The sequence below is a fragment of the Anomalospiza imberbis genome, chromosome 9 (assembly GCF_031753505.1).
Source record: "Anomalospiza imberbis isolate Cuckoo-Finch-1a 21T00152 chromosome 9, ASM3175350v1, whole genome shotgun sequence".
NCBI lineage: Eukaryota > Metazoa > Chordata > Aves > Passeriformes > Viduidae > Anomalospiza > Anomalospiza imberbis.
In genome coordinates, this window is record NC_089689.1 from 7,703,587 (window position 1) to 7,731,339 (window position 27,753).

A 27,753-nucleotide genomic window follows, 5' to 3' on the forward strand; every position below is an offset into this window, starting at 1 on the left:
CCTTTTCTCACTCCTCTTCAATATCTTCCAGACAAAGAAGCAAAGGATGTCACAATCTTTGCAGATTTTTCCTTGTTTATCAGGGCATTTTCTCTGATCTGTGGGGTCTTTTGCTTCCCCCTGAGTTTCTGCACTGTTGAAATAGATCTGTCCATTAGGACAGCATGTACATGAATTTATCTCCCACACCATCTCTTCTTGACTCTTAGAAGGTTCTCACAACTCCAGATTTCCATCAGATTGTCCCACATAACATTTTTGACGGCTTGATATTGCTGCTGATTGCATTGCTCTATTTCTTATGAAATTCTAATTCAAACCTCTTGTTGCACACAGCAAAGGGATAATTTCCTTCTATTTAAGGGGGACCCCCAAGTCAATCTCCCCTTACTTTTGTTCCGAGAGATTTGTGATAAAAAAATCAGATTTCTCATAGGGGTCAACTTGCATTATCAACTTTGTTATTTATGGGTCAATAATTGTAGTCTATCATTTTATTAATATCAGAGCATGGGAAAGGATTTGGTCCCCAGAGAAGGAGGGTAGACTAGAGACGCTGTGAACCCATTGAATAATCCCAGCCTTCAGCTATAATGCAGCCAAAATGCCAAGGAGTGAAGCTGCTCTGCTCTCCAGAGGGAAGGTCTTGTAATCCCAAATGTGAATCCATTTTACATCCTTCGAGTGCCTCTGTCACCAGCTCAGCTCAGCATTTCACAGACCTTGGATGTGTTTATCCTCAAAACACCTCTAAGATGTAAGCAAGGACCATCCCCAGATGGTCCTTAACAAATAGGGCAACAGAAGAGATTGCTTCAAGGTCATTTAAGACAACCATGCAGGGAACATCTGGCTCCTGCAGCTGGGGCTGTTGTCTTCAGCCATGGGAAACCTGCACCCACATGTCTAGGAAAAGCAGCAAGTTAAAGAAAATACATGCTGAGTTGGAGAACACTGAGGGGGGAAAAGGTGAAATAACCACGGCACAGCCTTGCAGGCATCGCTCCCGCACCAAAACCTGCCACTGCTCCCCAGCCAGCAGCGTTGCTAAGTGACAGCTGATTCACCACATCACTCACCATCCAGCAGGCAGCAGGAAAGCCAGGGAAGAGCTACAGACAGGGCTACTCAGACTTCATCCTCACCACGGCCTGGCAGTGTTGGCCAGACCTCGTCCCCACCATGGCCAGGCAGTGTGTAACCTACATCTGGACAGGTGATCTTGATCTTTCACTGGTGTTTAAGGTCAAAACCTGGTGTGAAACAAAGCAGGCAAAGAGATTCAGCTGCATGGCAGGAGCTGTCAGGACCAGTGGGATGTGTTTGGCATCACCAGGCAGTGGGAGAACTTGGCCACCCACAGTTTTGTCCACTTGTGCCTTCTGCAACAGCAGCACTTGATACTCCTACAGCTGCAGGTTGTATAAGCTACAGAAGGGAAAACATGCTCCCCTATTGCAAAATTTCCTATGCAAAATTATTAGGGAATGGTGTCAGGATTAACAAAAAATTCAGCTGTCTCACCTCAACTTCAGCCTCTTCTGTTTAAAAGGAATCAGAATATTCTTGTAATAGGCATGTCCCCATATTTCATATCAGGGCAGTTGTACCACCTCCAAGGGAAGTGGGTAGGACACCATCCTTAGTAGGAATGGGCAGGAGAGGAGCACTCATTTTCCTGATGGCAAGACCTGTGGTTTTAAAGGTAGAGTTATGCTGTGCACAGTACCAGTGGTAAACTGCAGAGACACTTCTTTTTCCTAAAGTCATGAGTCTCTCTTTTTCAGAGTAAGCTTGGAGGAGCAGCAGAGTAAAAAGCCCAACACAACCCCAAAATCTGATCCCATTGAATCATCATATGTCCATACAGAGCCAGTAAGAAGACAGAGCAGGGAAACAAGGAGCAGAGCACACCGCCTGTCTCAGCATCTCTCTTCCTCAACACCAGCTGAGTCTGAAATAAAAATCAGGATAGAAATAAAACCCCAGAGATGAGACAGAAATAGATAGAAATATAACCCCAGAGTGACAGACCACCCCTTGCTATCAGTGTGTGCTCCTGCGAGTGTGAGTGCAGCCAGGGCCTCCACAACAAGGATTGAAGGGTTCCCTGAACAAACAGATTCAGCATCATCTTGGGTTCATTCCCTAGTGGTCTTGCTCCATCATATCACTCAGGCTGATGAGTATACCAGCACCTGGCTGAGCTGAGAGGGAAAAAGTTTTTGAGTAAAAGACTGTAAATAATTAATCTTAGCAGGACGAGGACAAACATAGCACAGTGCTCTGTGTAGGGCTAAAAGCCTCTGCCATGAGAAGGCAGAAATTAACGTCTGGGTAGTGTCCTCTTAAGGACAAAGGAGGACGACAGATGAAGGTAGCAAGGGAGACCTGTTAGTGGCAAAAAACTCCCTGCTGAGAGGAAAATCTGTGTATAGGAGCCAGAGATAAGGCCAGGACAGCCTTTGGGAAGGGACTGAAGGCAGCTGCATGCAGCTCTTCTTAGTGGCTGTAGGCAGAGAGGGCTCTGCTGGCCCTTGCTCAGGGCAAGGAGCTTCTTTAGTGGAAAACAGCAATGCTGCAGTCCTAAAAATGAGACATTTAGAGAATTAGACAGTTGGGTAGTCTGCTACTAGTTTACTTTGCAGTAAAGACTAGTTTTTGGTGAATGCATAAGCATCTATTTAATGTTGGTCTCTTTCAGGCAATGATGTGGATGTGTTGGGTGAAGCTGAAGCCCCACAAGTTATTTTCCTTGTAGAACCCCAGAAAAGGGTGCTGCAGCAATGTTGTGCTGGGGCTGGAGCAGCTGGGACACTTATGCAGGTCCCAGGCTGGGACCACCTGAGCAGCAGGGGGAACACACGTAGCTGCTCATGAGCACTGAGCTGTGCAGGTCACAGAATCAGTTAGGCTGGAAAAGACCTCTGAGGTCATCGAGTCCAATCTATGACGGATCATCACCTTGTCAGCTATGTCATGGCGTTAAGTGCCACGTCCATCCTTTCCTTAAACACCTCCAGGGACGATGACTCCACCACCTCTCTGGGCAGCCCATTCCAATGTCTAAATCACCCCTTCTGTGAAGAAATTCCTCCTGATGTCTGTCGGCCTAGGATTATATCTCCTTGTCCTGTCGCTGGTTGCCTGGAGAAAATACTGACCCCCCACCTGGTTACACCCTCCTTTCAGGGAGTTGCAGGGCGTGATAAGGTCACCCTTAGCCTCCTCATCTGCAGGCTAAACCTCCCGTTACATCTCCTCAGTCCTGGGGATGCCGGTGTGTCCCTGCTGCGCCTGTGTGAGCGTGAGTGCACATAGAGCGGACGCGGATGTGTGCCCATCTCTGTGTGCGTGCATGGGCGCACCTGTGCCGGGGCGTGTGCCCCTCTGCACGCCGCGGGGATGGATGTGTGCCCGTGGGGTGTGCACACGAGCGTACACGCACTCACGCGTGTGTAGGACCCCGCGGGGGGCGCGCCCCGGCCCGTGCTGGCGAGGGGCGGCCCCGGCCCGGCTCCCGCAGCCGCGGCGCCGCCCCCGCTGCCGCCCGGCCCCGCTCCATCCCTCCGCCCTCCTCCCTCCCGCAGCCGCACCGAGCCACAGACCGCGGCGGGGCCGGGCAGGGCCGCACCATGACCGAGACCACCAAGACCCACGTTATCCTGCTGGCCTGCGGCAGCTTCAACCCCATCACCAAGGGGCACATCCAGATGTTCGGTCGGTGTCCGCGGCGGCGGGGCGGGGCGGGCCGGGGGAGGCGGGGGGGAGGCCTGGGAGAGCGCCTGGGGCTGCACCCCGGGGTGGGGATGGGCGCGTCGTGGGGTTCGGGGCGCGTTTGGAGGCGCAGCTCCGCTCCCGGGGACGGCGGCGGGGCCGGGCGCTGTCCGCGGCCGGTGGTGCTGAAGGCGCCGCGGGCGGGGACCGCCGGGGCCTCCCGAACCTGTTCCCCATCCCTGGCAGCTGTCCCCAGCCCTGTGGGGCTGTCCCCCTCCGATGGCCGGGCTCCTCTCTCTGCACTCGCATTCTCACGCTCCCGCCCCCGCAGCCCCCGGGGTCGGTCCTGGCGCTGTTTGTCCGCTGCTATTCGTCCTCGGGTCTGCGAGACTGCAGCCGCTGCAGCACTTCCATTTCCTCTGACCAGGGAGGAGATAGAACCAAGCAGCCACAGCCAGGTACAAAAGTCAACAAAAATACAGGCACTTAATGGAGATATTGGAGTACTCAACCATTAGACTGATACTAGGTGGAAGGAACGGGAAAGGTTTGTGTGAGATGATGGATATTACCGAGCGTCCCTGTGATGATACAGATGATGGGGATGCTAGAATCACTGCTACAGCCTGGCAAGACAAGAGGGAGGGAAGGAGGGAGAGAGGAAGGGCAGTCTCCATCAAAGGCAGTCTGACATGCCATACACAGTGTTTGGGTAAAGCTCAAAATGCCTGGAAATCCCAGTGCAAACAGTGGCTCACTTGGCTGGGGAGGAGTCCTGGGAGGGTGAAGTGTCCACTGCAGACCACCTTGGAGTGCAGAGACAGGATTCATCCTTTATGTCTGATAGGAGATGTAAGGCTGGGAAGCAGATACTGAAGGTTGTGTGCTACCAGTGGAGAAGCATCCCTGGGGTTTCTAAAAGCTGAATAGAAGTTTCTAAATATATAAACTATATAAAAATAGTTGAAATCAGCTTGGAGTATTTCTGCATCCGACCTTGTTTTTGTAGAACATAATGAGTTGCACCTCAAGTTAGAAAATGATGGTTTTCTAGATGTAAAGGATCACATTGTTATTCCATTTCATAAATGCCAGCAAAATGTAGGCCTGGGCACCAATATGCATGGAATTAAAAAAAAAAATCTTATCCCCTAAGCAAAAAGAAATTGCCAACAAGAATCAAGAGGAACTGTTTAAAAATAAAAACAATTATTAAATTAAATTACAAAGACTTGGTTGATGGAAGCAACCACTGATGAAAAAGATTTTTGTAATTCACATTTAGTCTTATTTTGATAAGACTAAATGATTTCTGAAATTCACATTTAATCTTATTTTGATTAGGTAACACTAAAGATATCCATGTGGCCCTTATTCAATGGACTAACAACAAGTAACAAAATGTATTTTAGAAAATAAAGATCAGTGAGATATTAGTATGCAACGCATGTTCTCATAGACTCGCAGTAAGATTTTCTTTTTGCTCAGTACTCTTCAGTATCTTTATCAAAGATGTGAAAGAAAATATATAATTCCTGATGTTAAAAAGTGTCCATGACCCCAAAGTGGGCACAATAGCAATTCCTGCTGGTAATGAGTCAGTTGTGCTGCCTGACTCTGGTGGTTTGATAAAAAGAGCTTGTTCAACAGCAAAGTCAAAGGCAAAGTCATATGGCCAGCGAGGAAGAACACATGTCAAATATAAACAAAAGGCGAATGTCTTCTGCCAAACAGCGGTGGTGTCAAGGACTGAGGGGGGATTGTGCACAGCCCACAGAATGCAAACTCTGTGTGGTGCTGTAAATAAAGCACCAAATGTGATCCTTGTAGATATGAGCAGGGGAATATCAAGCAGAAAAAGAAAGGTTGTATTATTTTCATGTACAGCATTAGCAAAACCCTTCTCTGAGTAACAATGAGAAGAATTACATTAGTTTTGGAAGCCAGGCTTTGTGGTAGGACACTAGGGAGGCTCAGTCTAGATCCATCCTTAAATATGTTAGGGGTATCTTGATCTGCTTGGGGGAGGGATATGTGATATGTGATCAAAGTGAGCAACTTTGCTCAGCAGAATAAGTACGGGTGAGTTGCCAAGAGTGGATCACACAACCACTTCAAACTACAAATCTGTTGTGTGGGTTTGAGTGACTGTAATCAAGTAATATGAGAAAGTACCTGGGTACCTGGTGGATTCGCTGTCACATGAGGGCTGCAAATGAATACTCAGACATCTTTCAGGAAGACAGGTTTTAGCTCAAATAGGGTGGTTTGACGTGGAAATTTTCTATGCATGCATCCTGTAGAGCTCCTGGAATACAATACTTGAGGTACCTGATAGGGACAAATGAGACTTCCATGAGGAAAGGACACAGAATTTAGCTTCTAAATCCATCATCATTTTTGTTTGAGGAACACTTCTTCCCAAAAAACGTGTAATCCTGCAAAGCCATAGGAATCGAAACCAAAATCTGTGTTACTCTTCTAGCTCTGCACTACAGAATCCAACCAAAACAGTACTCTAGCGTGTAAATTATGCATTTCAAACAGCTGAATTTGGGCAAAAATATTGTCTTCATCATTCAGACAAATATTTGGGCTTTGAGAACTTAATAGGAGGATTTTTTGCTTAGCCTAGAGAAAGACAATTTATCTCTTTAACATACAGCATTAATTAAGCCAAAAAGAGGTACAATACTTGCTCAGGTATGTCACTGTAAACACACTATTGTATGTCAACCATCATTTTTCTCAGTGTGGATTTTACCATGTTTTATTCAGACCAAAACTCAACCTTTTCCCATAGGATTTTTGCCTGAATAGGAGATTAGCTAATTATGTGGAAGTCTCTTCTCGTGGAGGAAAGATTTCCATTGAGTTATTCTTTCCATCAGTCATATGAATTTAAGACTCATCACTGGGATTCCAGAAAACTGGGATTCTTCTTACAACACCAAATCTGCAACTGCATCCCACCACTGAACCTTGTGAGGAGCTGAACGTACTGCAACAGAGCTCCCTGCTTCATCTGCCAGTTAAAATTCTGGATCACTGGGGCTCCCCAAATGAGGCTGAATCGTGTCTGTGTATCCAAAATGAGTATCATACATATTAATTAATACTTGGCATAAGATATATAACATATAACAAAAAAGTAGGTGAGACACAGTCATGTACAGCCATCCCTACCAAGGGGTTGAGACAAACACCCACATAGTCCTGAAAACACTCCCAAGTTATTTGTGGTATCAGCTGCACTTTGAGAGGTGTTCTGAATCACAAATTTCAGTTGTATTTTCTAGTTTTATGTGGCTCTGAGAAAAAGTTTGGGATGTTACTGTGGTGGGGAAGACAGAAGGACATAGAGGGCAAAGGTTGTTTCCAAAGCTTGACACAAACATTGGTGACCTTTAACCCAAAATTAAACTCCAATTATAGCCTAAGGAGGTATGGAGAGGAAAAAGCAGAGCCAAATCAAAAAGTCTTAATAATTGAAGAAAAATAAGATTCAGAACAAATTCCTGCATTAAAGCCACATGAAACCCCCACCACTGTTGGATGCAAGGGAGCCCAGCTGCTTACCTCAGCCAGCACACACCAAACCCCAGGGTGTTCGCTTTCATTTCTAGCTGCCACTCACAGGACCACAGAGCACGGGCTGCTGCTTATCCCTCCTGCCCCGCAGCCAGCTCAGGAGGGGAACCTCCGAGACATCCCCGCGCTGGCTTTGGGTCTCAGCATGAAGCACCGGGACACGCTGAGTGGCACGGACACCCAGCAGTGGGATCTGCTGTCTAAAGAGCATCTTCTCCATCTTGGCCTTCTCACAGTTTGCCTCCTTCTCCCTTCCCATGTAAGCAATGCCACCCAAAGGACAAAAGCCAAGGCACCAACATCAAAAGCAAAACCTAATCCATGTAGCTCTCCTAACATGCCACAGCCCATGCTGGCACTCTGCCAGACAATGAGCACGTGCTTGCTTTGACAATTAAATCACTTCCTCATGTGGCCCCAGCTCAGGAAACCCTAAAACAGCTGTGTCCAGAGCATGAAAACCAAAATGCAGCTCTGTAGAGCAAGGTAGAAAGCAAATTTTTCAATCAAAAAAATATAGTTCGGTTGGAAGATGGTCTTAGGTAAAATAATGGGATTAAAGGCACCACCAGACAAGGTCAGATACTCCAGGTTCTCTGTCATGGTGTTTCAGAGTTGGAGACAGCCAAAAAATAGCTAGATTTGAAAGGAAGGTGATGAGAGTAGTTTCTTTGTAGGTTCTGAAGTGGAAAGGGCTTGTACAATCGTGTGGATATGTGAGAATTGGAGGATTGTTCTGATGATTTCTTCAAACTGAAATGAGGGTTTTGGTGGAGTGAAATGGTATCTGGTTGATAAACGGTGTTTTTGATACTGATTTTTTTCTCTATTTTCTTTAATTCATTTTTCTTCAATTGTAGAAGAAAAGGCCCATCTGGAATTCCCCACACCCCCTATTTTGGCACTTTAGACTTTTTTTTTTCCTTGCCTTTTTAAAGTTCTGAAATTCTTCACAATCCATTCTTTTCATGTGCAAACTTCTGGCTTCATTCACAAAGCCTTGCTCATCGACCACAGTTTTATTTCTGCCCAGTTCTAAGAACAGCTTTATCTCCAGGGATTGGATGACCTCTCAATTCCCCTTTCCACCTCTGCCTGTCAGCCTGCAAATAGCAGAGCTTCACTGAGGCCTCCCTGCTCTTGCAGAGGAAGATTTCAGCCTTCCTTCCTCCCTTCTGGATGCACAGTGCCCACAAAGTCCAGCAGTGTAAAGTCTGGGGTCCATGGGGATATTCAGAACTGGTCTCAGAGGCAGCAGGTTGGGTAAACCCCCCAAAAAATGGGACATTATCTGACTTGGCTTTTTTACAGCTAGTTTTTGGGTACTATGAAGCACTTGATGGCAAATAGAGAATTCTAATCAAGTCTGTATCATCTGCTTGTATCCATACTGCCTCCTCTCCTGCATGTGGATTTATGGGGTGATGGGTTGCTCCAGGTCACCTTCTTTGGGAGGAAGAGATTTCATTCTGATGTGGCCCTCCGATAGGGAGTTTTAGTACCTCAGATATTTTAAACCTGTTTGACCATGGATTTTTCCCACCTACCTCTTTTCAAACAGTGCCCAGAACCTGGACTTGCACAGAAAAACACTGCCAGTAAATAGCCTGAATCCTGAAAGTCAGCAAATCCCCACTATTCTTTCCTTTTTGTCTGATTAAATTTTCCTTAGGTCGTATGTGCATCTGTTATTGACGAGAGTTAATATCCCAACCAACAGCTGGGTAAAAAACATTTCTGATGGAAAGCAATGAAAAAGGACTCTGCTATTAAACATAAAACCCTCTTGCTTGGTTCTTAAGAAACTTGAGCAATTAAAAATCTCAGCAGGCTGCTCTTTGATTATCCACTGCAATCCTTGTGGAGGAGCAGCACTGAGGGCTGCTGCATCGCATAGCAAGGGATTTGAGATGAAAGGATGGAGTCTCTGAGTAAAGAAGGATGAAGAGGCAGGAGCTGAGGCTTTTGTTAATGATGTATTGTCTTAATATCCTGAATTTCAAGAATCACTTTTTCTTATTTGATTGAGATGACTGAACTGCAGAGTAGTTTAATGAGAGTGTCGCTGCCTGGGACAGAGCTGGGAGAAATGCCTGAGCGGCACGACAGCTTCACCCTTTCCCCTTTGCTTAAATGAGAATACATCGGAAAATGTCCAGAAGCAAAATTCCCTCCCTCTCCGCCTAACAAAAGCTTGTCAGGAGATTGAGAGAGACTTTGCTGTGCTGTCTGCACCATGGGTAAGAAGTGCGGGCCCCTGCGAGGCTGCCTCGTGGCTCCATTTCACCCTCGGCTGCAATCGGAACGCGTACTTGGCTGGAGGGATCGATCCATGGAGCGGGAGGGGTCGTGGGGCTCTGGGAGGACGTGACGGACACGGAGAGGCTGCTGAGCTCCGCCCGGGCTCCACGGCTTTGGAGCTCAGCAGCATCGGCAGAGCGCAGTGGGGATGACTCGAGCAGGGCAGAGCCAGGACAGATCTCACTTAAAACACCCGGGCTGATGGATCGCACACGGGGAGCTGCGGCAGCCCTGCTCATCCCTCTGTAACACAGCACAGGACCTTCCACTGACACCCGAGCCGCTGAAATCCCAGCAAACAGCCGAAACCTTTCCTCGGTACCAGGGGTGTGGGAAGGTGAGCTGTGCCTAGCGCCAAGAGCCCCTGGCTCAGCGGGGCAGCGACACCCGGCAGCCCAGCCCGGGTGCCGCGGTGGCTGGGTCACCAGCACGCCTCCACGCCCAGCACTTGCCCCGAACACACTGAAACTGCACATACTTGGGTGCTGTGCTGGGAGGACAAAGCAGCACCGGCAGGACTGCAGCACCCATGGCTCTTCTGGGGACCCTTTTATCAGTTGATGTCACATTCCTATCACTGCACCCCATACAGACTCATTTTTCACAGCCTAGATCATCAGCTTCCTGCATCTCAAGCATCTCCTCTTCATGACCCAGAGTGAGGAGTTTTCCTGAGCACGAGACTAAACTCCATCAATAACTATTCAGGGATTCTTTTAAAATATTTATAAGCTCTTAAATATTTAGCGGTATTTATTACAGTCTCTGAGATGTCATATTGACTCTATGATAATGCCACCTCCCAAGATGTGCCACATACCTTCTTTTACTTCCACCAACTATAAACAACCTGGCAGTGAGAAATCCAGTCCTACAACCTCATTCAAGAAGGAAACAGGGGCGCTGCTTCTATTTAAAAACCATTTGCACTCACTGTGATGCTCTCACCTCCTGCACTGTCTTCTCTGATGGTTTTTAACATCAGCCTATGCAATGTCAAGGGTATCAATTAGCTGCATGCTAAACACCAGCAGCTCACATCTCTCATGTAACCTTGGGCAGCTCATTTAACTGCCTGAGTGGTGCAGGGGGGGAGCCACATCCTTCTGCTGCCAGGCTGCTGTGGGTCAGCTACCACAGTGATGGGGGCCAGGGGTAGGAGTGGGTCATGACTGTGCTGATCTTCGTGCATCTGAGTGGCAACAGGCCCAAAATGGACCTCTGCACACTTTGGCTTCCAAAATCCCTTCTGGCAGCAAGGCTGGCGGTCTGCAAGAGGTCCTCTGAGCCAAGGAAGCCCACCTGTGTTGGAGTGTAGCACAAGTACCTCCAACCTTAATCCTAATACAAAATTCCACCTCCACCTGCGACCGGGGAGCGCAGAGCAGCTCTGGGAAGACCCAACAACCTCTGAAGACTGAACAACCAGCATAAGATAGAAACAAAGCCAGGACACCTCTGGATTTTGACATGAGCATGCCCTTTCTGGTATTTATAACCCCTCAGTCCAAGCACTTCCATGATGCCACCAGCGCCCAGCCAAGCAGGGATAGATTTTCAGATGCCTTGCATGGAGAAAGTCAATAGTGCCCATCACAACCCTGAAAATAAACCGGGGCCAAGGCACAAGATCTCATTCCACTGAAACACTATTGTTGCTGGAAAAGGCAACATGGCTCAGAAACACTTTTTTCTTCCCCCTTTTCAGCATCAACTAGTTTTCTTCAGTAAGCCTGAGCCACTGGATGTAACTTGGTCATAATAGCAGAAATTTGCTAAATCAATATTTGGGAACAGAAAAGCCTAGATTCTTCACAAATATGCATTTTCAAAAGCCACTGTAGGGCTTGCCCCAGGAGAAGATTAAGTGAGATAAGCCTTTTTCAGGGCTGGAATAGGTGGCACAGGTGATCCCCATGGGATGGGTGGAGAACCCATCTCTGAGCCAGGCAAGGAAGAACTTGCACAGCCCCTGCTACACAAAGGTTTCTATTTTCACTGAAAATCCAACAGCCCCTAATTGAGCTTAAGCCTTCCCTGAGGAGATGACGTTTTTCTCTGTGGTTCGTGCAAGGGAAGGCAGAAAATCCACTTTTTCCAGGACAAGCTGGGTTGGGGATGCTTAAACAACTATGCTTCTGGCACCTTTGCTTTGTGCAAGATGTTTCTGTTTGGGGAAAATGGGGTCTTGGGAATGGGTCTGCAAAGAGAAGGGGTTTCACTGCTACACAGATGCAGTAATGGGAATATGACATCCCTCTGGTGTCACCTTGAGCCTGAAATCCCACAGCCTCACCCCAGCATCCCCCCAGCCTTTCTGCCTCTCTGTAGGTGAGATGTTTCCTGCCTGCACAGTCCTGGTTCAGCCGACACAGATCCTAGACAAAGTCAGCATCTTCAGATACTTTGCCAGCAAAGACAAGACATGGGTCAGACACAGAGGGTCAGCTCCATGTGGAGGCAGCCCAAGAACCACAAAGAGCTGCTGGACAAAGGCTCCTCATCCCTGCTACCTGGGGAATTGAGAACCATAAATCCTCTGCTCCCGGTAGGATTGTGATCTTGCCACGTGTCAGCCTGAAGGAGCAGCACCACACATGCCAGGTCGTAAAAAGCACTGCCTTTGATGTGCTACAACAGCTTGGAAATGAAAACAAACAGAGTGCTTCCACAGGGAAATTAGGGCACTGGAAAACAAGTGTGAAAATCTGTTGGGGTTTTATTTCCCCTTCGTTTTTTTAAAGGCACTGTGTGACACCAATTTCCCTGAGTGAGAGGGGGACTGGGACCTCTGCAGGGATGTACATTAAGGTGCCTGTCCTATTTTGCATGTTTTATCCACATTTTGACTAAAATGACATATAAACCCATGGCAGAAGAGTGAAAATCTTGCCTTTTGCTGGGAGGGGTGACAGCTGATGCACCAGACAGGGAAAAGTACATGACCTTTCAATTTCCACTTCAATACCACTCATGCAAAAAATCATCTTACCTAGAAATGCTTAATCCTTCTTCAAGGGCTTCTAAGCAAGTTGTTTCATTGCTGTCCTGCAGAAGACAGTTCAAAAAAACCTTATTTAGGTGAAGGCCTCTTCTTCATCCATTTTTAGAATCACTGAATGGTTTGGAAGAGACCTTAAAGATCATCTTGTTACACCATTCCCTAGACCAGGTTGCTCCAAGCCCCATCCAACTATCTAAGAGATGCTTTTACCTTATTAGATGCTTTCCCTTACCTCTTTAGCCCCAAGACCTCTAAGATACCCAGATATTAGCCCTGGGTGTTGAACACCTCGTGGAGATATTTAACATGTCCACCCACTCAGCTGCCCACACCTCAGGTGAGATCCAGCATGGTGTTGAGAACATTCCTGCTCTCCCTGGGATACCAGAGTGGAGATCTCCAAGCAATAAGTTATATTGCTTCTCTGTAAAAGTGGAGAGAGTGGCAGCACTGTGCTGATCACAGAAAATAGGTTCAGTCCCTGCCTGGAGGAGCTGGTGGCACTTCAACTCAAGAAGCAGCCCCTTGTACTTCTTATGTTGCTCACCTGATGGGCATTGCCTGCTCCCTCCCACTCCACAGAAGCAGGAGTAGCAGCTACAGGAGAGAAATGCATCTTGGCCTGGGTTGTTCTGCCATGCTTCTCCTCAGATGTTCCTTCTCAAGCTCTAGGACCTCAGAGCTCTTCTTCCTGGACTCCTGAGAAATGTAACTTCTCAGACACACTGATCCTTGCAATACTTCACTTTTAATAAAAGAAGGAAAAATAGGATGGCTTCACTTTCAATTATATGAAATAGGTTATCCCTCTACAGCTTCATAGAGGAAACCCAGATTCTCTGGGACCAGCCAGGTCCCCTGTCCAGGCCCCATCTAGCTGGGGCTCCAGGAAATGCTCTCCTATTTCTAGGTCAGCTTACTGTGACACAGAGTCTCCTACTTTTATTACTTTTAGTTAGTTAGTATGTTTTAAACACCTAGTTTCACCTTTCTGCTTGAAGCCAGGAGTGGTCAACAGATGGTGATACCATGAGTCTCATTAGTCATCACTTGTGTGGCTCTGAGTTGGACACTGGTGGGGACCTGGGTGGGCTGGCAGGGTCAGGTCCTGCAGCATCACCTCTCAGGGCCTTTCACAGCCTCCACTTCCACCACAAATCTTGAGGCATTTGGTGGTCAGTGCTTTTTTTGTGCTTATGAAAATCTGATAAAACTAATGTACAGCAACACCTGAAGCACTGTCACAGCACATGCCACAGCTGAGACAGCCACAGCACACACAGTTCACCACACAATTTCAGAAAGCGTCAACCCATACACAGCAACACCACACCACTCCAGAAGACTGCAAGCACCTGCCCTTTTTGTTCTTCAGCCCAGCCTTTTATCCCCTCATGTTCACACATTGCACCTGTGTGCCCTCTGTTCCCTTTGGTGGTTGCTGGGTGCACCTGGGCACTCCATGGCTCATTGCTGTCAGTGCTGCTCACCTGCTTCTCACAGCTGTGCCCACTGGGGATGAGGCTGGGCTGCAGCCCCACTCCCAATTACCACACACCGTGTACCTACAAAGCCCTTCCCATATTTGTTATTTCCACAGTGCCTGAGTACAGCTATGGACTAATGAAGTAGGGGAAAGTATAACAGAGCAATTAGCTCAGAGATTAAAATCTTTTAAAAAATCATTAGGGGGCTTAATGGGATTTTTCTACCAACTAGAAGTCTCCTGAGAATCTGAATGAAATTGTCTAAGAGGCACTAAGCACGAGGTAGGACAGGTTATTTGGGTCAGTGGGACACTAGGATCTCCCCAGGCTTGCCTTGGGAAGGGCCAACCCCACAGTGAAGAATCAGTCTCCTGCTTCTTCCCAAAGGAGGGACCTCTCTTAAAGAGCAGCCAGGACTTGCTCTAGTAGAAATGTCTCTTTTGGGAGTCCGGGGAAGGGAGATGCCAATAGTTTCCCCAGCACTAACCAAGATCTGACAGTGGGTGAAGACACTGGTTGGGACCCAGAACAAGGCTCTGGGGTAGGCAGGAGAGCTGGGCTCTGGGAGAAGGACACCTCCGATGAATGCATCCCTGATTTGGCATTCAGAGGGCTTTTTTTTTTTTTTTTTTTTTTTTAATATCTATATATATGTATGTATCCACATACACATCATTCAATTAGACTGAGAGTAACTGCTGGCTCCCTGCCCACACTGAGCTCTGGAAGCAGCATTTAGGTCCTGCAAGTGCTGCTAGCTTGAGAATAAAACAAAGTGTGCTGGCATATCTGGGTCACTCTCTCCTGCAGAAGAAGGGATTTTAACGGCCATGTCCCACCTCCTGGCCAAGGTTGTCAGAGGCCAAATTGCTCAAAATAAAAATGAGACACTTGGGAAATGGTTTTGCCTTCTCCATCACCTGTAGCTGTTCAGCTTCTCTGTCCCAGCTCTCAGGGCCATGCAATGAAGGCTGTGCAGAGCTTTCTTGCCTCCCTACTACCTTGTGTGTGTTTTCAGAGAGGTGGCACAGTGTGAGCAAGCTGCAGCTTCAATCCACTGTGGGGGAAGGGCATAAGTCAGAGCTGGCCTGTGGCTTTACTCTGTAAGAAAAAAAAAAACAGAAAAAAGGAAATCTTAGGGGTGCAGGTACAAAGGCAAAGCAAATACAATTTGAAATTTCACCTTGAAAAATTGAACATGAGGAATATTTGATTTCAGTAACATCAATTTAGGTGATGGAGCACTGCCAGAGGAGCCCAAACATTGTGATTAAATATACTCAGTGAGAACCTCCAAAAAGAAACATCTCTTAAATAAGGACTGATTTCCTACTGGGGAAGTGGGATGCTGCTTTTTCATTCAAACTGGACAGAACCATCACTTTTCAGTTTTGTAGCCCTGCAGCATATCCTCTGATTGGTCTTTCCCTATCATCATTTCTCAGGAAAGCAGCAGAGATGAAAATACTTGAAGTGCATTTGCAGGGCAGGTGAGCAAAGCTGGTCTGGGAAAGCAGGAAAGTGTCACCAGTGCCTGGGATGGGTCCAAGTGTCACCCCTGTCCCTTCCCAACACAGCAAGGCTGTGGTCATCCAGCATCTTCCAGGCACAGAGCCATGGCTGAAAGCTTCCCATCCCACAAGTAGGTTGCCAGGGGGCTAATGCATGTCTTGGCAGAGCCATTGCCCCGAGTTTATTTATGTCAACAATGTTTAAAAGCCATCGAGCCTGCCTGGAGCATTATGGATGATTTACTCCAGAAAAGGAATGAGCTGTTCATTTACAAGCTGACCTCCTTGCATTGGTGTGGCAGGATATAAAGAGCTCATAGAAAATGAAAATACTGGAGGGGGTTTTCTGTGGTCTGGTGTAATCTCTGGACATCACAGGTATTCAACAGGCAAGAAATGGGCCGGGAAAGGGATGGGAAGCTGTGAGAGAGGGCTGAGCTCTAGGACAACAAATGGGCCAGACATCCAACTAATTGTCAGAGAAGTGGAACTAAGATGCCGAAGACTTAGGACTTTTCAGGCCAAAATCTACTTTTCTGCAGGCAAAAATCTTTGCACAAGCAGGGGAGGAAGGTTGGGAGTTGCAGACAGCTGACCATAAGGAATACAGCTGAGAAGAGAATTGGCTACTGCAGTGTCTTTAGCACTATCTGTGTCTACAAGGAGACCACGAACCTGGTCCCCACAAGCAGCATATTGTGCAAGAAAGGCATAACACATTTTGTGAAAGAAAAAGGTCTTTTCCGAGAACACGGACTTGAGGGCTTGGAGCAAGCACTGCAAGATCAAAGCAGCCACAGCGTTTGAAGCAATGACCCACGAAATCCAGCCTCCTGTTTCCAGAAACCCAAAGCAATGACTGCTGATAGGATCCACTCCTCCAGCTTGTGCCAGGGGCACACACCATGGCAGGAGGCACTGCACCCTCAGCCCAGGGTGGGCCATGAGCCACCAACATCCCTGAAGTCTCTTACAAGATCTAAAGCAGTTTTGTCTGGCCTTGTGCAGAGGGGAAGACTCAAGGCCTGATAAACAAACATGTCAGGACAGGCTTAGCTACCATGGCCTATTAACCTCTCCATTTAGCCACTGAATGGTGTGTCAGTCTAAGAAGAGTCAAACTGTAAAAAAATAAAAATAAGCTTTAAACACAGCAGCATGATTGCAGTGAGGACACATGCAGATGCTGCAAGCTAACACTGCAATTTTAGAATCACAAAATCATGGATCATCTAGGTTGGAAAATACCCTTTAGATTGAATACAGCTTTTAACTCAGCACTGCCAAGGCCACCACTAACCCATGTTCCCAAGTGCCACCTCCACGTGGCTTTTAAATCCCTCCAGGGGTGAGGACTCCACCACAGCCCTGGGCAGCTGTGCCAGGGCTTGACAACCATTTACATGAAGAAATTTTTCCCAATATCCCATCTAAACTCATTTCCTCTTGTCCTGTCCCTTGTTCCCTGGGAGCAGAACCTGACTCGCACCTGGCTCCACCACCAGGGAATTGTGGAGAGGCAGAAGGTCCCCCTTGAGCCTTCTTTTCTCCAGGTTGAGCCCCTACCCAGCTCTCTCAGCCACTCCTGGTGCTCCAGACCCTTCCCCAGCTGTTCCCTTCTCTGGACATGCTACAGCACTTCAGTGTCTTTCTTGTGCCACCTTGAAGCCACGGTGCCACCTGCCCCAAATCCTCTGCCACCATCCCAGCAGTTAGGGCATCTGCTCCTGTCACCATGCCAGCCCTACCAGTGACACAGCTCCTCTCCAAACAGGAATTGATGTGTTATTTCAGAAAATGCAATCTTTTCAAAGGCTTTTGTTTTGAAGTGGATAGCTGTGAAGGGCCAGCTTAGCTGACAGTTGTACAAACAAGCGAGTCTGCAGAGTTTCCCGAAGGACACAGCCCTGCAAGCAAACAATGTGCTCTGCCCCAAAACCAAGAGAGAACAGACCAGTTTGGGATGTGAAAGGGTGCTCTGCAAGTTGTGGGCAAGACAGAGCCAGAAGGCAGGTCTTCCCATTCCCTACACCATACTGCTGCTTCTTAGCCCACATTTGCCCAAATACTTCCCTTGCAGGGATCTAATTGTCAATAAATGTGTTCCTGTTTCCATGCATATTTAAATTATATGTGGTGCTTCTGAAATAGACAACAAGTTCTTGAAAATGCAGATCCCAACTTAGAAAGCAGCCTCATTTTTACAGGTTTCTCTAAAGATTGTGCAGGTTAAAACTCAAATGAGGAGTTTTGATGGCAATACAGCAGCAGCACCCCTCTCCTGCCAGCAGCAGAGCCTTCCCTGAGTGCTGCAAGGCCATCAACAACCTCTCAGATCCATGCCATGGTCAGTGACACCTTTCAGTAGAGCAGATTGCTCCAAACCCCAGCCGACCTGGCCTTATACACTTCCAAGGATGAGGTATCCAAAACTTCTCTGGGCATCCTGTGCCAGTGCCCGTTTTCTGCAGAAGAAATGTTTTGTTAAGGCAGAAGGTGGTGGTGGATATTTGGTGTGAGCTGGAGCTGAGATGACATGCCAGCAGCATGGGTCACATTGCCTGAAGATGTAGAGACATTGCCAAGCTGTTTAAATACAGACCTTGAGACAGTGGTAGCCAGGAAAAACCTTTGGCTTTTGCCACCAAGAACTCAAGACAAATTAATACTATCAGCCACCCTTGAGAGCTTGAAGCAGACTTTGCATACGAAGAGTTCAGGTCCTCCAAAAGATGAATTTTATAAAGGGGTCATACATGAAGATGGACAGATCAGTGTTTTTAGTCTTCTTTTGGCAAGGACAATCAAGTCAGGGCAAATCAGGAAATGAAAAGGTGTGTTAATTTAAAACTCAATGTTATCTTTTTGGTTAGGGATTTTCCTTTTTTTTAAATTTGCATTTTAATTTGCATTATGATAAAAAGGTAAATGCTGATCAGTCAATCTTCGCTTCTCCCTGCCTGTGAAAAAAATCCAAACCCAAGCATACTGTGTTTTGCTGCATGTGCTCTCATGGGATTTTGAGGGCAGGAAGGATAATTTTGGTGCATCCAATTTAGGCAATGACATTTTACTCCCTTGCACCTATCAAATTATTTAAGCCCACTTTTACCACTCTGGAGGCTGGTGTGTCCAAGGCACAAGAGCTGGGAAGGCAGCCAGAGTGAGGATTTCAGGTGAGTCTGAGGAAGAGGCTATATTAAGGCTGGCAAATTTCCCACAGGCTGTCACAGAGGCCTGAGTCTGCTCAATGCCCTCGAGGGGGGAAAAAGTCCATAGCAATTATATTTCCTTAATTTATTTTTAACTGACAGTAACTGAATAATATTCCCTTGCAGAAATTTCAAAATTTGGAGGAAAAAAATTTTGCCCAAGTGACTTAGAATCCTGGAATGGTTTGGGTTGAAAAGGACCTTAAAGCTCAGCCCATTCCAACCCCTGCCATGGGCAGGGACAAGTTCCACTAACCCAGGTTGCTTCAAACCCCATCTAACCTGGCCTTGGACACTTCCAGGGATGTGGCAGCCACTGCCCCACTGGGATCACCCACCCTTCAGGAAGGACCTCTCACCATCCCCCAGGGCAGTGCCTGACACTGAGTTCAGTGTCTGAAGGACGTGATGCACGATGACATCTTGGGATGGCTGATGGATGCTGAAATCACCACCTCCATTTAAGAAATGCTCCTTTTATTTGTAAATCCAAAATACTTTATAAAAAAATTAACTTTCTAATGGCTCATCAATCTTACCTTCCTTTTTGCTCTTACCTTCCTTATCTTCTTTTCCCTTGCTTCTGTCTCAATAGCTGGGGTAGATATGTAGGAGACCAGGTGAGTCTGGCAATTTGTCACCAGCATTTTTATCCTCAAGTGCCACCTTTAGGAAATACGAGTCTGAAACTGAACATCTCTTAGCACAGTTGGGACATGGGCGGCACATGGTGCTGACACAGGCCAGGGAGGGGTGCAACAGCTGTGCGCTGTGGAGGCACTGGCTGGGCCATGGCTGGTGGCTGCCATGGTGTTGCAGGGCTCAGTGGGTCCTGCTAAATCCCCCTCCACCCTTTTCCTTGTCCCCCCCTCCAGAGCGAGCCCGGGATTACCTGCACAAGACCGGGCGCTTCATCGTCATTGGCGGCATCGTCTCGCCCGTGCACGACTCCTATGGGAAAACGGTGCGTTGTCCCCATTTCCTTTCTGCCCCCTGTGTGAGATAGCATCTCCAGAATTAGGGCTGAGCACTGGGAAGCACTGCCTGACCTGTGGCCCCTTCATGGCCCTCTTCTGCCTGGGGCAGCTCCTGTCCTTGGGAAAGTCTCAGAGAGAAGGGAGAGGATGAAACCTCTCGCTGTTTAGATATAAACTGCAGTGAGACACTAAGATGAGCCAAAGTACTAGACAGCAAAGAGAAACATTCCCATCCAAAACAGTAGTGGTGGTGATGCCTTAAGTGGGGGTTGGTGGGGTTTTTTAGTTTGAATTATTTCAAAGCAAATTGTTTGGTTTTGTTTTTGTTTTTTTGTTTTTTTTGTTTTTTTTTTTTTTTTTGGGGGGGGGGGAATATCAAAATTATGCAAATGAGTGATGTTTAGAAGCACGTGTCAAATAAGGAGTAGTGAGCTCACTTCACCCCCTCAGGTTGGCCCTGTTGGAGCACAGGTCTGGGAGTGGTAGTGCTGAGCAAATATCACCACCCAAGCACGTAGCCAGCGTTGAGTCCAACAGAGACTCCTCCCCTCCAGCAAACAGGAGCTTAAATAAACTTCTGTGGGCAGAAGGAATCCTTCTGGCCTGTCTCACATGAGTGAGCCTGATGTTTTGCCCAGAAAGATTTTCAAGCCCAGGCTGGCCAGAGCATAAGGCTTCATAACTGTTCTTCCTTCACCTTCTTGTGCAGGGGCTAGTCTCTAGCCGGCACCGCTTGACCATGTGCCAGCTGGCCGTGCAGTCCTCCGACTGGATCAGGTGGGTGGCACAGCTGGCACCTGCCATGGCACCAGCAGCCCCTGACCCTTCCCTGCACCGTGGGGGCAAAGTCCTGCATGCAAAGTGGAGATGCCACCAGCTGGTAGAGCTCCAGGATGAATTTTCTCCCAGCCCAAGCTTGACTAAAATTCAGAGACCTTCCCCTCCCAGTCCAGCAGAGAACAAACAAGGACTGTTTTTACCCTTCAAGGGAGCCCTTAGGATTCAGGGAGTCATTCAAGCCCCTCACTGAGCCTGTGGTGTCTGGGTGATACCCAAAGTCACTCGGCTCACTCCAGCCTTGTGCTGTGGCACCTCCCCTGTCCACACATGTAGCACCAGTCTGCAACTTCCACCTTCCCAGCACTGCCACATGGCATTTGGTGGCTGAAGTGACACCAGAAGCATCTTGGGTTGCCCTCAGAAAGAGGTTTATGACACACATAGTCACATCCAAGCCAAAAAAATGCTGGTTGGTTGGGTGCCAAGCATGGAAAGATGACCAGGCACACATGCAGATCTCCTTAGGGATCACTATGCAGAAGGGCTGGAGGAAGGACATGGTCCATGCCAGAGCTGAGGGATCGATGATGGCTGCTCATGGCACTGCTGGCCAGCCCAGTGGGGAGGAGGTGGCATGGGCAGGAGGTCCAGGCGGTGGCCATGAGTGACACTGTTGCCTTGCTGTGCTTCTGGCAGGGTGGACCCCTGGGAGTGCTACCAGGACACCTGGCAGACCACCTGCAGTGTGCTGGAGCACCACCGCGACCTGATGAAGGTGAGGCAGCCCCTACACCGTGGGTGCATCAGGGTGAGAGCATGGGGAGAGTGCAGGGGTGGGGCACTTCCACCAGCTCATGGCCATCAACAATCAAAACACATCAGAGACTGACAGCAAGAAGAAATGCATCAGAGATTGGCAGCGAGAAGTCTTGCAGGAGCACAGTGAGAGTCTGACCTCGAAGGGGTGAGACCTTGTCACAGCTGCATTGAGGTCTGGGTCCTGATGGCAGAAGGAAATGGAGCCCTCCAGCTGGAGCCAGCAGCCATCCTGGACCCAGCAACACCAGGAGGGCAGCAGGGCTTAGGCAGACTCAAAGCAGGGGTGAGCATAAACCACATCATTAGCGATGCCCTGCTTCCTCCTCCCTGAGGGAGGGAGCTGTGGAGGGGCCTCCCTGCTGACCAGCTGAGCGAGAGCTACTGTATGAACCTGACAGAGAGATTTGACAGGAAAATTCAGCATCTGGGAAGTCCCCAGGGAGCACAGCCCCAGGAGGAAAAGTTCCAGGCAGTCCTGAAAGCCAAGGAGGAAGGTGACTGCCCTTGGGTGACAGGGCTAGCAGAGCTGCTGGTTCACTCAGATATAGGAAGAAAACCAAAGACTGGAAATGGATGAAAGAGCGTTGTACAAGCTCACAGAGAGCCCAGACAGGAGGCACAGTAGTAACATCAGCCAGCCCAGCAGGATGTCCAGTGCATCCAGGGACTGTGGTGCTGAAGCCAGGTAGTTGCTGGTGATACCTTCCTTTTCCTGTAGGGATGGGTGGAGGAAAAGAGGACATGAATGCTCCTTGCTAGCCCACACACAAAAGTTGATACCACCTTAAACATGAGTCATTATCCACAGGGTCCTGATAGCCCCAGGCCCATTTGGTAAGGTCACATGGGACTGGAGACTCTAAAGTGAGCTGGGATGTACCTGTCACAAAAGGTAACCTTGAACCAGGGGTGCAGAGGCTTATTACAGGGTCAGAAAGGTGTTGCAAGGGTGCTGGGGTGAAGACACCGTTCCAACTACATCCTTCCCTGATTGCAGAGAGTGACTGGCTGCATCCTCTCCAATGTCAACACACCCTCCATCACCCCTGTGATCGGCCAGCCCCAGAACGAGTCCTCACAGAACATCTACCAGAACAACAACAGCGTCTCCAACAAGCCCACCGCGGGTAGGTGGCAGCGGCGTAGGGAAGAGAGGGATGGCTACTTACATCCTACCTCCCGGCCAGGGCTGCCAAATATTAGATCAGTGCTCCATCACCTTATTTTTGGACAGGTGTCTCATCAGTCTTGGTGCACCAAGTCCAGGGTGGGGCAGGGGTGTGATGCAGGAGTCAGCATCCAGCACAGCAAGGGCAGAAGCCAAAAACAGCTAAAAATGGCTGTGAAAGTGCCTTGGACTTCAGCTGGATGATGTCTAGGCAGTGACACCAACAAAAGAAAAGGCTACCTAGTACCAAGGGATGAACTGGCAGGAGAGATGATGTAGTGGGATTCCTTACAAGTCAGAGGGATGTGCACCATAAAGGTATTAGCTGAGAAGAGGGAACATTACTTAAATCCCATTAAAATGGACATCTTATGATTTTCTTCATTATTTTAGCTGCCTAGCTCATCCCTTTAAGGCACAGTGGAGCACTCTTGGGAGTTAAGACCATGAGAGGAGGCACTGGGAGATCTGGGAGTAGTTGCACACCCAGGCACAGGAGCATTTTGCAGAACCAGGGTGTCTGAAGCACGTGGATGGGTTAATTGCACAGCCTCTCTCCCATTAATTTTCCTTCTTCCCCTTTAGCAAAGATCTTGGGGAAGGTGGGAGAAAGCCTGAGCCGGATTTGCTGTGTTCGCCCGCCCATGGAGCGCTTCACCTTTGTGGGTATGTAGAGGAAAGGGTCAGCATGACCTCTAGAGACCCACTCCCCACCCTTCCTCCCAACCCCTCTTTGAAGCTGGGCACCAGCACCTCTCTTTTGCTGCCCTTTCTCAGATGAAAATGCCAACCTGGGGACAGTGATGAGATATGAGGAGATCGGTAAGTACACAGCCCCTCTCCACATTGCTTCCACTCCTCTGGGTGAGCGCTGCATGCTTGGGAGCATCTGCATGACAGCTCTGGCAGACACAGGATCATCTCATCTTGGTATCAGCTACTGAGGCTCAGGAATGCAACAGAAACAGCTCTAACTGGGCTGAGCCTAGTCCCATTGACAGATAACAGCATGAAATAAGGGAGTGCAATAGGGACACGGCTCCCAGCATTGGCACAGACCTGCCATGGCACCCTGTCCTGAGAGTCCCCTCAAATGCCATCAAACTTGACCTCCCATGGTGATGTCACCCCATGCCTGCAGCCCTGCAGAGCCTCACACAGCAGCAGCAGAGATTTCAGCTGCCTGACCAGCCATGGTTCCCCTTGCTCTGAAGACTTTTAGGGGTTTTAGCCCCACCAGACATCACCCAGAGGTCTGCATGGGGAGTTTGCTGGTGGTTTTGAGACCCTTTTCATACACAGCCTGGGACTACAGCCATCCTAGCACTAGCACCATGCCGAACCTAAAGGCTTTGGCCACCTGGGAATGCCAAATAGTAAGGCATTTTCCCATGTAGCCACCTCTTCTCACCCCTCTGTGGGGGTTTAATGGCTTTTATCGTGCAATTGTGCAAATAAATTAATCTCTAAGGGCCTGTCAGAGCAGAAAACTCCTTCCCACACCACAATTTTCTTGCTGAGCTGTAAAGTCAACCCTCAAAGTTGGGTTGGGGGGGTGTGGGGAGTCCTTCTCAGCCCCCTGTGCTCTCACCTCTGGGCTTCTCTCTTTTCCAGAGCTTCGCATCTTGCTGCTCTGTGGCAGTGACCTACTGGAGTCCTTCTGTATTCCTGGCCTCTGGAATGAGGCAGATGTGAGTCACCACTGCTAGGCACCCCTCCATGCTCCTCCTCCTCTGCTTCCCACAGCCAGTGCTCCTGGGAGCCTCTAAGTCCCTTGGGATGACAGGAGCTGTGCCCACCATCTCCACTGCCTCCTCCATCCCAACCCTGGCTGTCATCTCCCCTACACATTTCCACAGGGCTTCCATGGTCCCAAGCCCTGTACCCTGTTCACTGTTAATGCAGAGGATGTCACCTGGAGTGGAGAGTAAACCCATCCCAAGGCATTTTCAAAGGCTGCACTCCCACTCCTTGTCCCTTAGAAGGAGCCAGTATCAAGTAGATACCAATTCCAGCAGAGTGAGGCATGCAGGGAGGAAATAAGGTATTTTACAGGAATGGTCCAGATGTTAGGAATTAAACATATTTAGAGCCAAATCAACATCTTTCACTGTTGGTCCTTGCTGGAAGAAGCCATATTTTCATGGGAGAACACCAGCCCTGGAGAGGGGCCGGGCTGCTGACCCACCAGCTGCTCCTGTTTGGAGCCATGCTGGCTATGAGGGCTCCCCAGCTCCTCCCTGAAATCAGTCAGTCAACACAAACCTCCCTCCTTGAACTCCTCAGCCTTCAAAAGTCAGTTACCACATCTTCAATCCTTAACTTTTTAAAGCATTTAGGCAGCAGGTATCTCCTTTGAAGGGCTGGAAAAACTGAAACGAGCCAAGCCCTGAGCCCAGCACAAAGGATGCAGAAATGACATCAAAGCACAGGCAGAAGATGCATTCTGCAGCAGCACATCCTCACAGACTCCTGCTGCCTGAATTTGCTGACCCAAAGCTCTTTTGGATGAGCCTGATTTTTCTCATCTGAGATAGGTGTGAGCACTATAAGTGGTCCCCATACAGCAGCAAATTTGGCTAAACAAGCTTGGAAGAACAATCCTCCCAGACCTCTGTCAGGACCAATACATCCAGCCTGCTCATGAGCCCTTCCAGCAAGGCAGTGAACTCATTCACCTTGGGCAACCTCTTCTGCTGTCACCTCCTTCTGCCACAAGTTCTCGTCAAAGCCTGACCTCAACATCCACTAATAGGATTCAACCCTGTGCCTTTTATTTGATCACTGCCGACCACTTACCTGCATAATTCCATATTTCTGCCAAAGGCTGTTGACATAGCCTCAAAGTCAGTCACCATCTCCCTCCAGACCATGGTCCAGCTTTCACGGGGCAGGGTGGGGCTGGCAGACAGTGGCAGGCTTTGCCTGGGGCGGCTATAAAGCTCTCCACACTTTGTGTTGCTCCCAGATGGAGGTGATCGTCGGGGAGTTTGGGATCGTGGTGGTGCCCCGGGACGGAGCAGACCCTGAGCGGATCATGAACCACTCCTCCATACTGCGCAAGTACAAAGTGAGTGAGTGGGTGCACGTGTGGCCAGGGAAGGCTGCGAGAGGGCTCGCAGTCTCTCTTTGCCCAGGGGACACGTTTGTCACGGGACACAAAGCATCTCACGGTCAGGTGCTCTCAGCTGATGGATGAGATGAGATGAGCAATGGGTCACCACACAGCAGGGTGGGGAGGCTGGAGTGGCAGATATCTGCTTTCAAGCCATCCCTTCACTCCCGTTTTCCTCTTTCCCCTGCAGAACAACATCCTGGTGGTGAAGGACGACTCAAATCACCCCATGTCAGTTGTCAGCTCCACCAAAAGCAGGTGGGTGAAGCAGGGCTACTCTCACTACAGAGTGGGGAGCAGGGTGTCCCCAGCCAGCCTCGCCTTTTGCAGGGGCACCTGACCCACCCAAGTGGGCCCTGACACCTTTCTCTCTCCCCATGCCTCCAGACTGGCCCTGCAGCATGGGGATGGACACGTTGTGGATTACCTCTGCCAGCCTGTCATTGACTACATCCTCAAGAGCCAGCTCTACATCAACGCCTCTGGCTAAGTGCCCGAGACCTTGCAGCGAGACAGCCCTCGTGTCCCGCCTGCCTACAGCTCTGCACCACTCTTTTCTCTCTCTCAGTCCATGTCTCCATCTCTCTCCCCATGCCACGGCCTCCTGCCTGTGTCTGTCTCTCACCCCCAGCACCAACACTCTGTCGTGCAGCCATGTCCAGGGAATGGTTTGGTCTCTTTTTCTGGGGTACTGCCCTGCCCTGTGTGCATGGGGAGGGAGGAGGGGCTGGTCAGGGAGCAACATGCTCCGTGTGCTCCCAGCATGTCCCTGGGAAATGGTCCCCTCAATCCATCTTCCCAGCATGCTCAGAGCAGGGGCTGTCTATTCTGCATCATCTTACACAACCTACGCTCAATAAATCTGGGTGAATTTTTTTTTATTAAGTAACTTTAGTGTGAGCCCTTTGGGCCTCCCAGCCCAGTGACCAACCAAACCCTGGCTGGCAGCTGACAGTTGTAACACAATCAGCTCAGTGCCCCACGGCAGGGGAACCTCCTCGGGCCAGCCATGAAAAAACCCAGCTAACAAAATCCTCCTCCTGCCCCTGAAAAGTCATGGAGAGGGCATTTCTAAAAGGCAGCAGAGACCTTGGTAGAACAACATCCTGGTGGTGAAGGACATAATGAAGCATTATGGAGAGAATGTCACATCTCACCTTCCCTTAGCTGCAAGAAGTGAAGCCGCTCCCTAGGCAAGTGAAGTTGGGGTGATGTTCTACTCTTACCCAGTGTCAGAGGGGGCATCCCACAGCACCTAAAAAGGCATCTGCCTTTTATGGGATCTGCTTTTTATGGGTAGAAAGAAGCAGGTGGTGAGCCAAAGCCTCTGGTGAGAATTTGCCCCAAACCTGGCCATGTCCATCCCCATCCTCTACCCTCCAGATCTCCATTTCTGCTCCATCCATCTTCTCCTGCCACTCCTACTCTTTCCCTCTCTTTGAAGAGTTCATTAAATGCATTATAACCTCCCCCTCCCAAACCAGCCATGGCTACTTTGCACATTCCTTGGGACAAGCCAGGCTCCTGCTCCTGCCTGTGATACACCTCCTGAGGCCAGGGATGGATCCTGGTGGAGATGCTCACAGTAAAAACAGGACAGGTAATGCGGAGCAGTTACTGAAAACTCGTGGAGAGGAGGATTGCTGGAGCAGGGCCTCGTCCTGCTGGTCATCCCTAGGGCACAAGGACCCTGAACAGCTCCTGGGAAAGGTCACACCCATGAAGAAGGTTTAGCCCCCACATTCTCCTCTCCCTTTGCTCCCTGTAACCTTGTATCACTTTGGGTACAGTCCTTCTGCCTGTGGCTGAGAGTCCTCCAGGGTCTTTCAAGGATAGATGTGAAAATTCTTTTATTTTGTCCCTTAAAAGTCCATAAAGGGTCACAAGTTGCCTCTCAGGCAAGCTCCAAAGGTGGGGCTTTGTGCTAAATTTGGTGACCTGCTGGGTGCTGCTGGCATCCTTGGAACAGCAAGCCACTTTGGACAAACAAGGAAACCCACAGCCACGGGGTCCTTGCAGCAGACAGGATTTTAGGAATAGTAGTTGACAACTTCCCAGGAAGGCACAGCCC

At 48.9% G+C, this 27,753-nt stretch overlaps 1 protein-coding gene and 1 long non-coding RNA gene across 3 annotated transcripts; one reads left to right on the forward strand and one right to left on the reverse strand.

The window, feature by feature from the left end:
* The first annotated feature begins 3,527 nt into the window (after positions 1-3,527).
* NMNAT2 (nicotinamide nucleotide adenylyltransferase 2) lies at positions 3,528-26,562 on the forward strand. Its single transcript, XM_068199526.1, has 11 exons — positions 3,528-3,720; positions 19,699-19,787; positions 20,510-20,577; positions 21,277-21,355; positions 22,397-22,526; positions 23,153-23,233; positions 23,345-23,389; positions 24,182-24,258; positions 25,536-25,637; positions 25,873-25,940; positions 26,070-26,562. The coding sequence occupies exons 1-11, from the start codon at positions 3,636-3,638 to the stop codon at positions 26,170-26,172; spliced, it is 927 nt and encodes a 308-aa protein (XP_068055627.1). The 5' UTR covers positions 3,528-3,635; the 3' UTR covers positions 26,173-26,562.
* Positions 4,047-13,661, reverse strand: LOC137479208 (uncharacterized). 2 transcript variants are annotated; one of them, XR_011002041.1, is made up of 4 exons: positions 12,946-13,660; positions 12,602-12,724; positions 5,893-6,048; positions 4,047-4,343 (listed from the first exon to the last, which is right to left on the reverse strand). It is a non-coding gene; the product is annotated as an uncharacterized lncRNA (long non-coding RNA). The 2 variants fall into 2 exon arrangements; XR_011002040.1 differs by lacking the exon at positions 4,047-4,343 and having other exon boundaries at positions 5,119-6,048; positions 12,946-13,661.
* Positions 26,563-27,753: the final 1,191 nt, after the last annotated feature.

Excerpts from the sequence above, each read along its gene's own strand:
- NMNAT2 (XM_068199526.1), top strand. The coding sequence starts at position 3,636 with ATGACCGAGACCACCAAGACCCACGTTATCCTGCTGGCCTGCGGCAGC. Across the intron at positions 20,578-21,276 it reads CAGTCCTCCGACTGGATCAG|GGTGGACCCCTGGGAGTGCT; the intron begins GTGGGTGGCACA and ends TGCTTCTGGCAG. Across the intron at positions 25,638-25,872 it reads CCATACTGCGCAAGTACAAA|AACAACATCCTGGTGGTGAA; the intron begins GTGAGTGAGTGG and ends TTTCCCCTGCAG.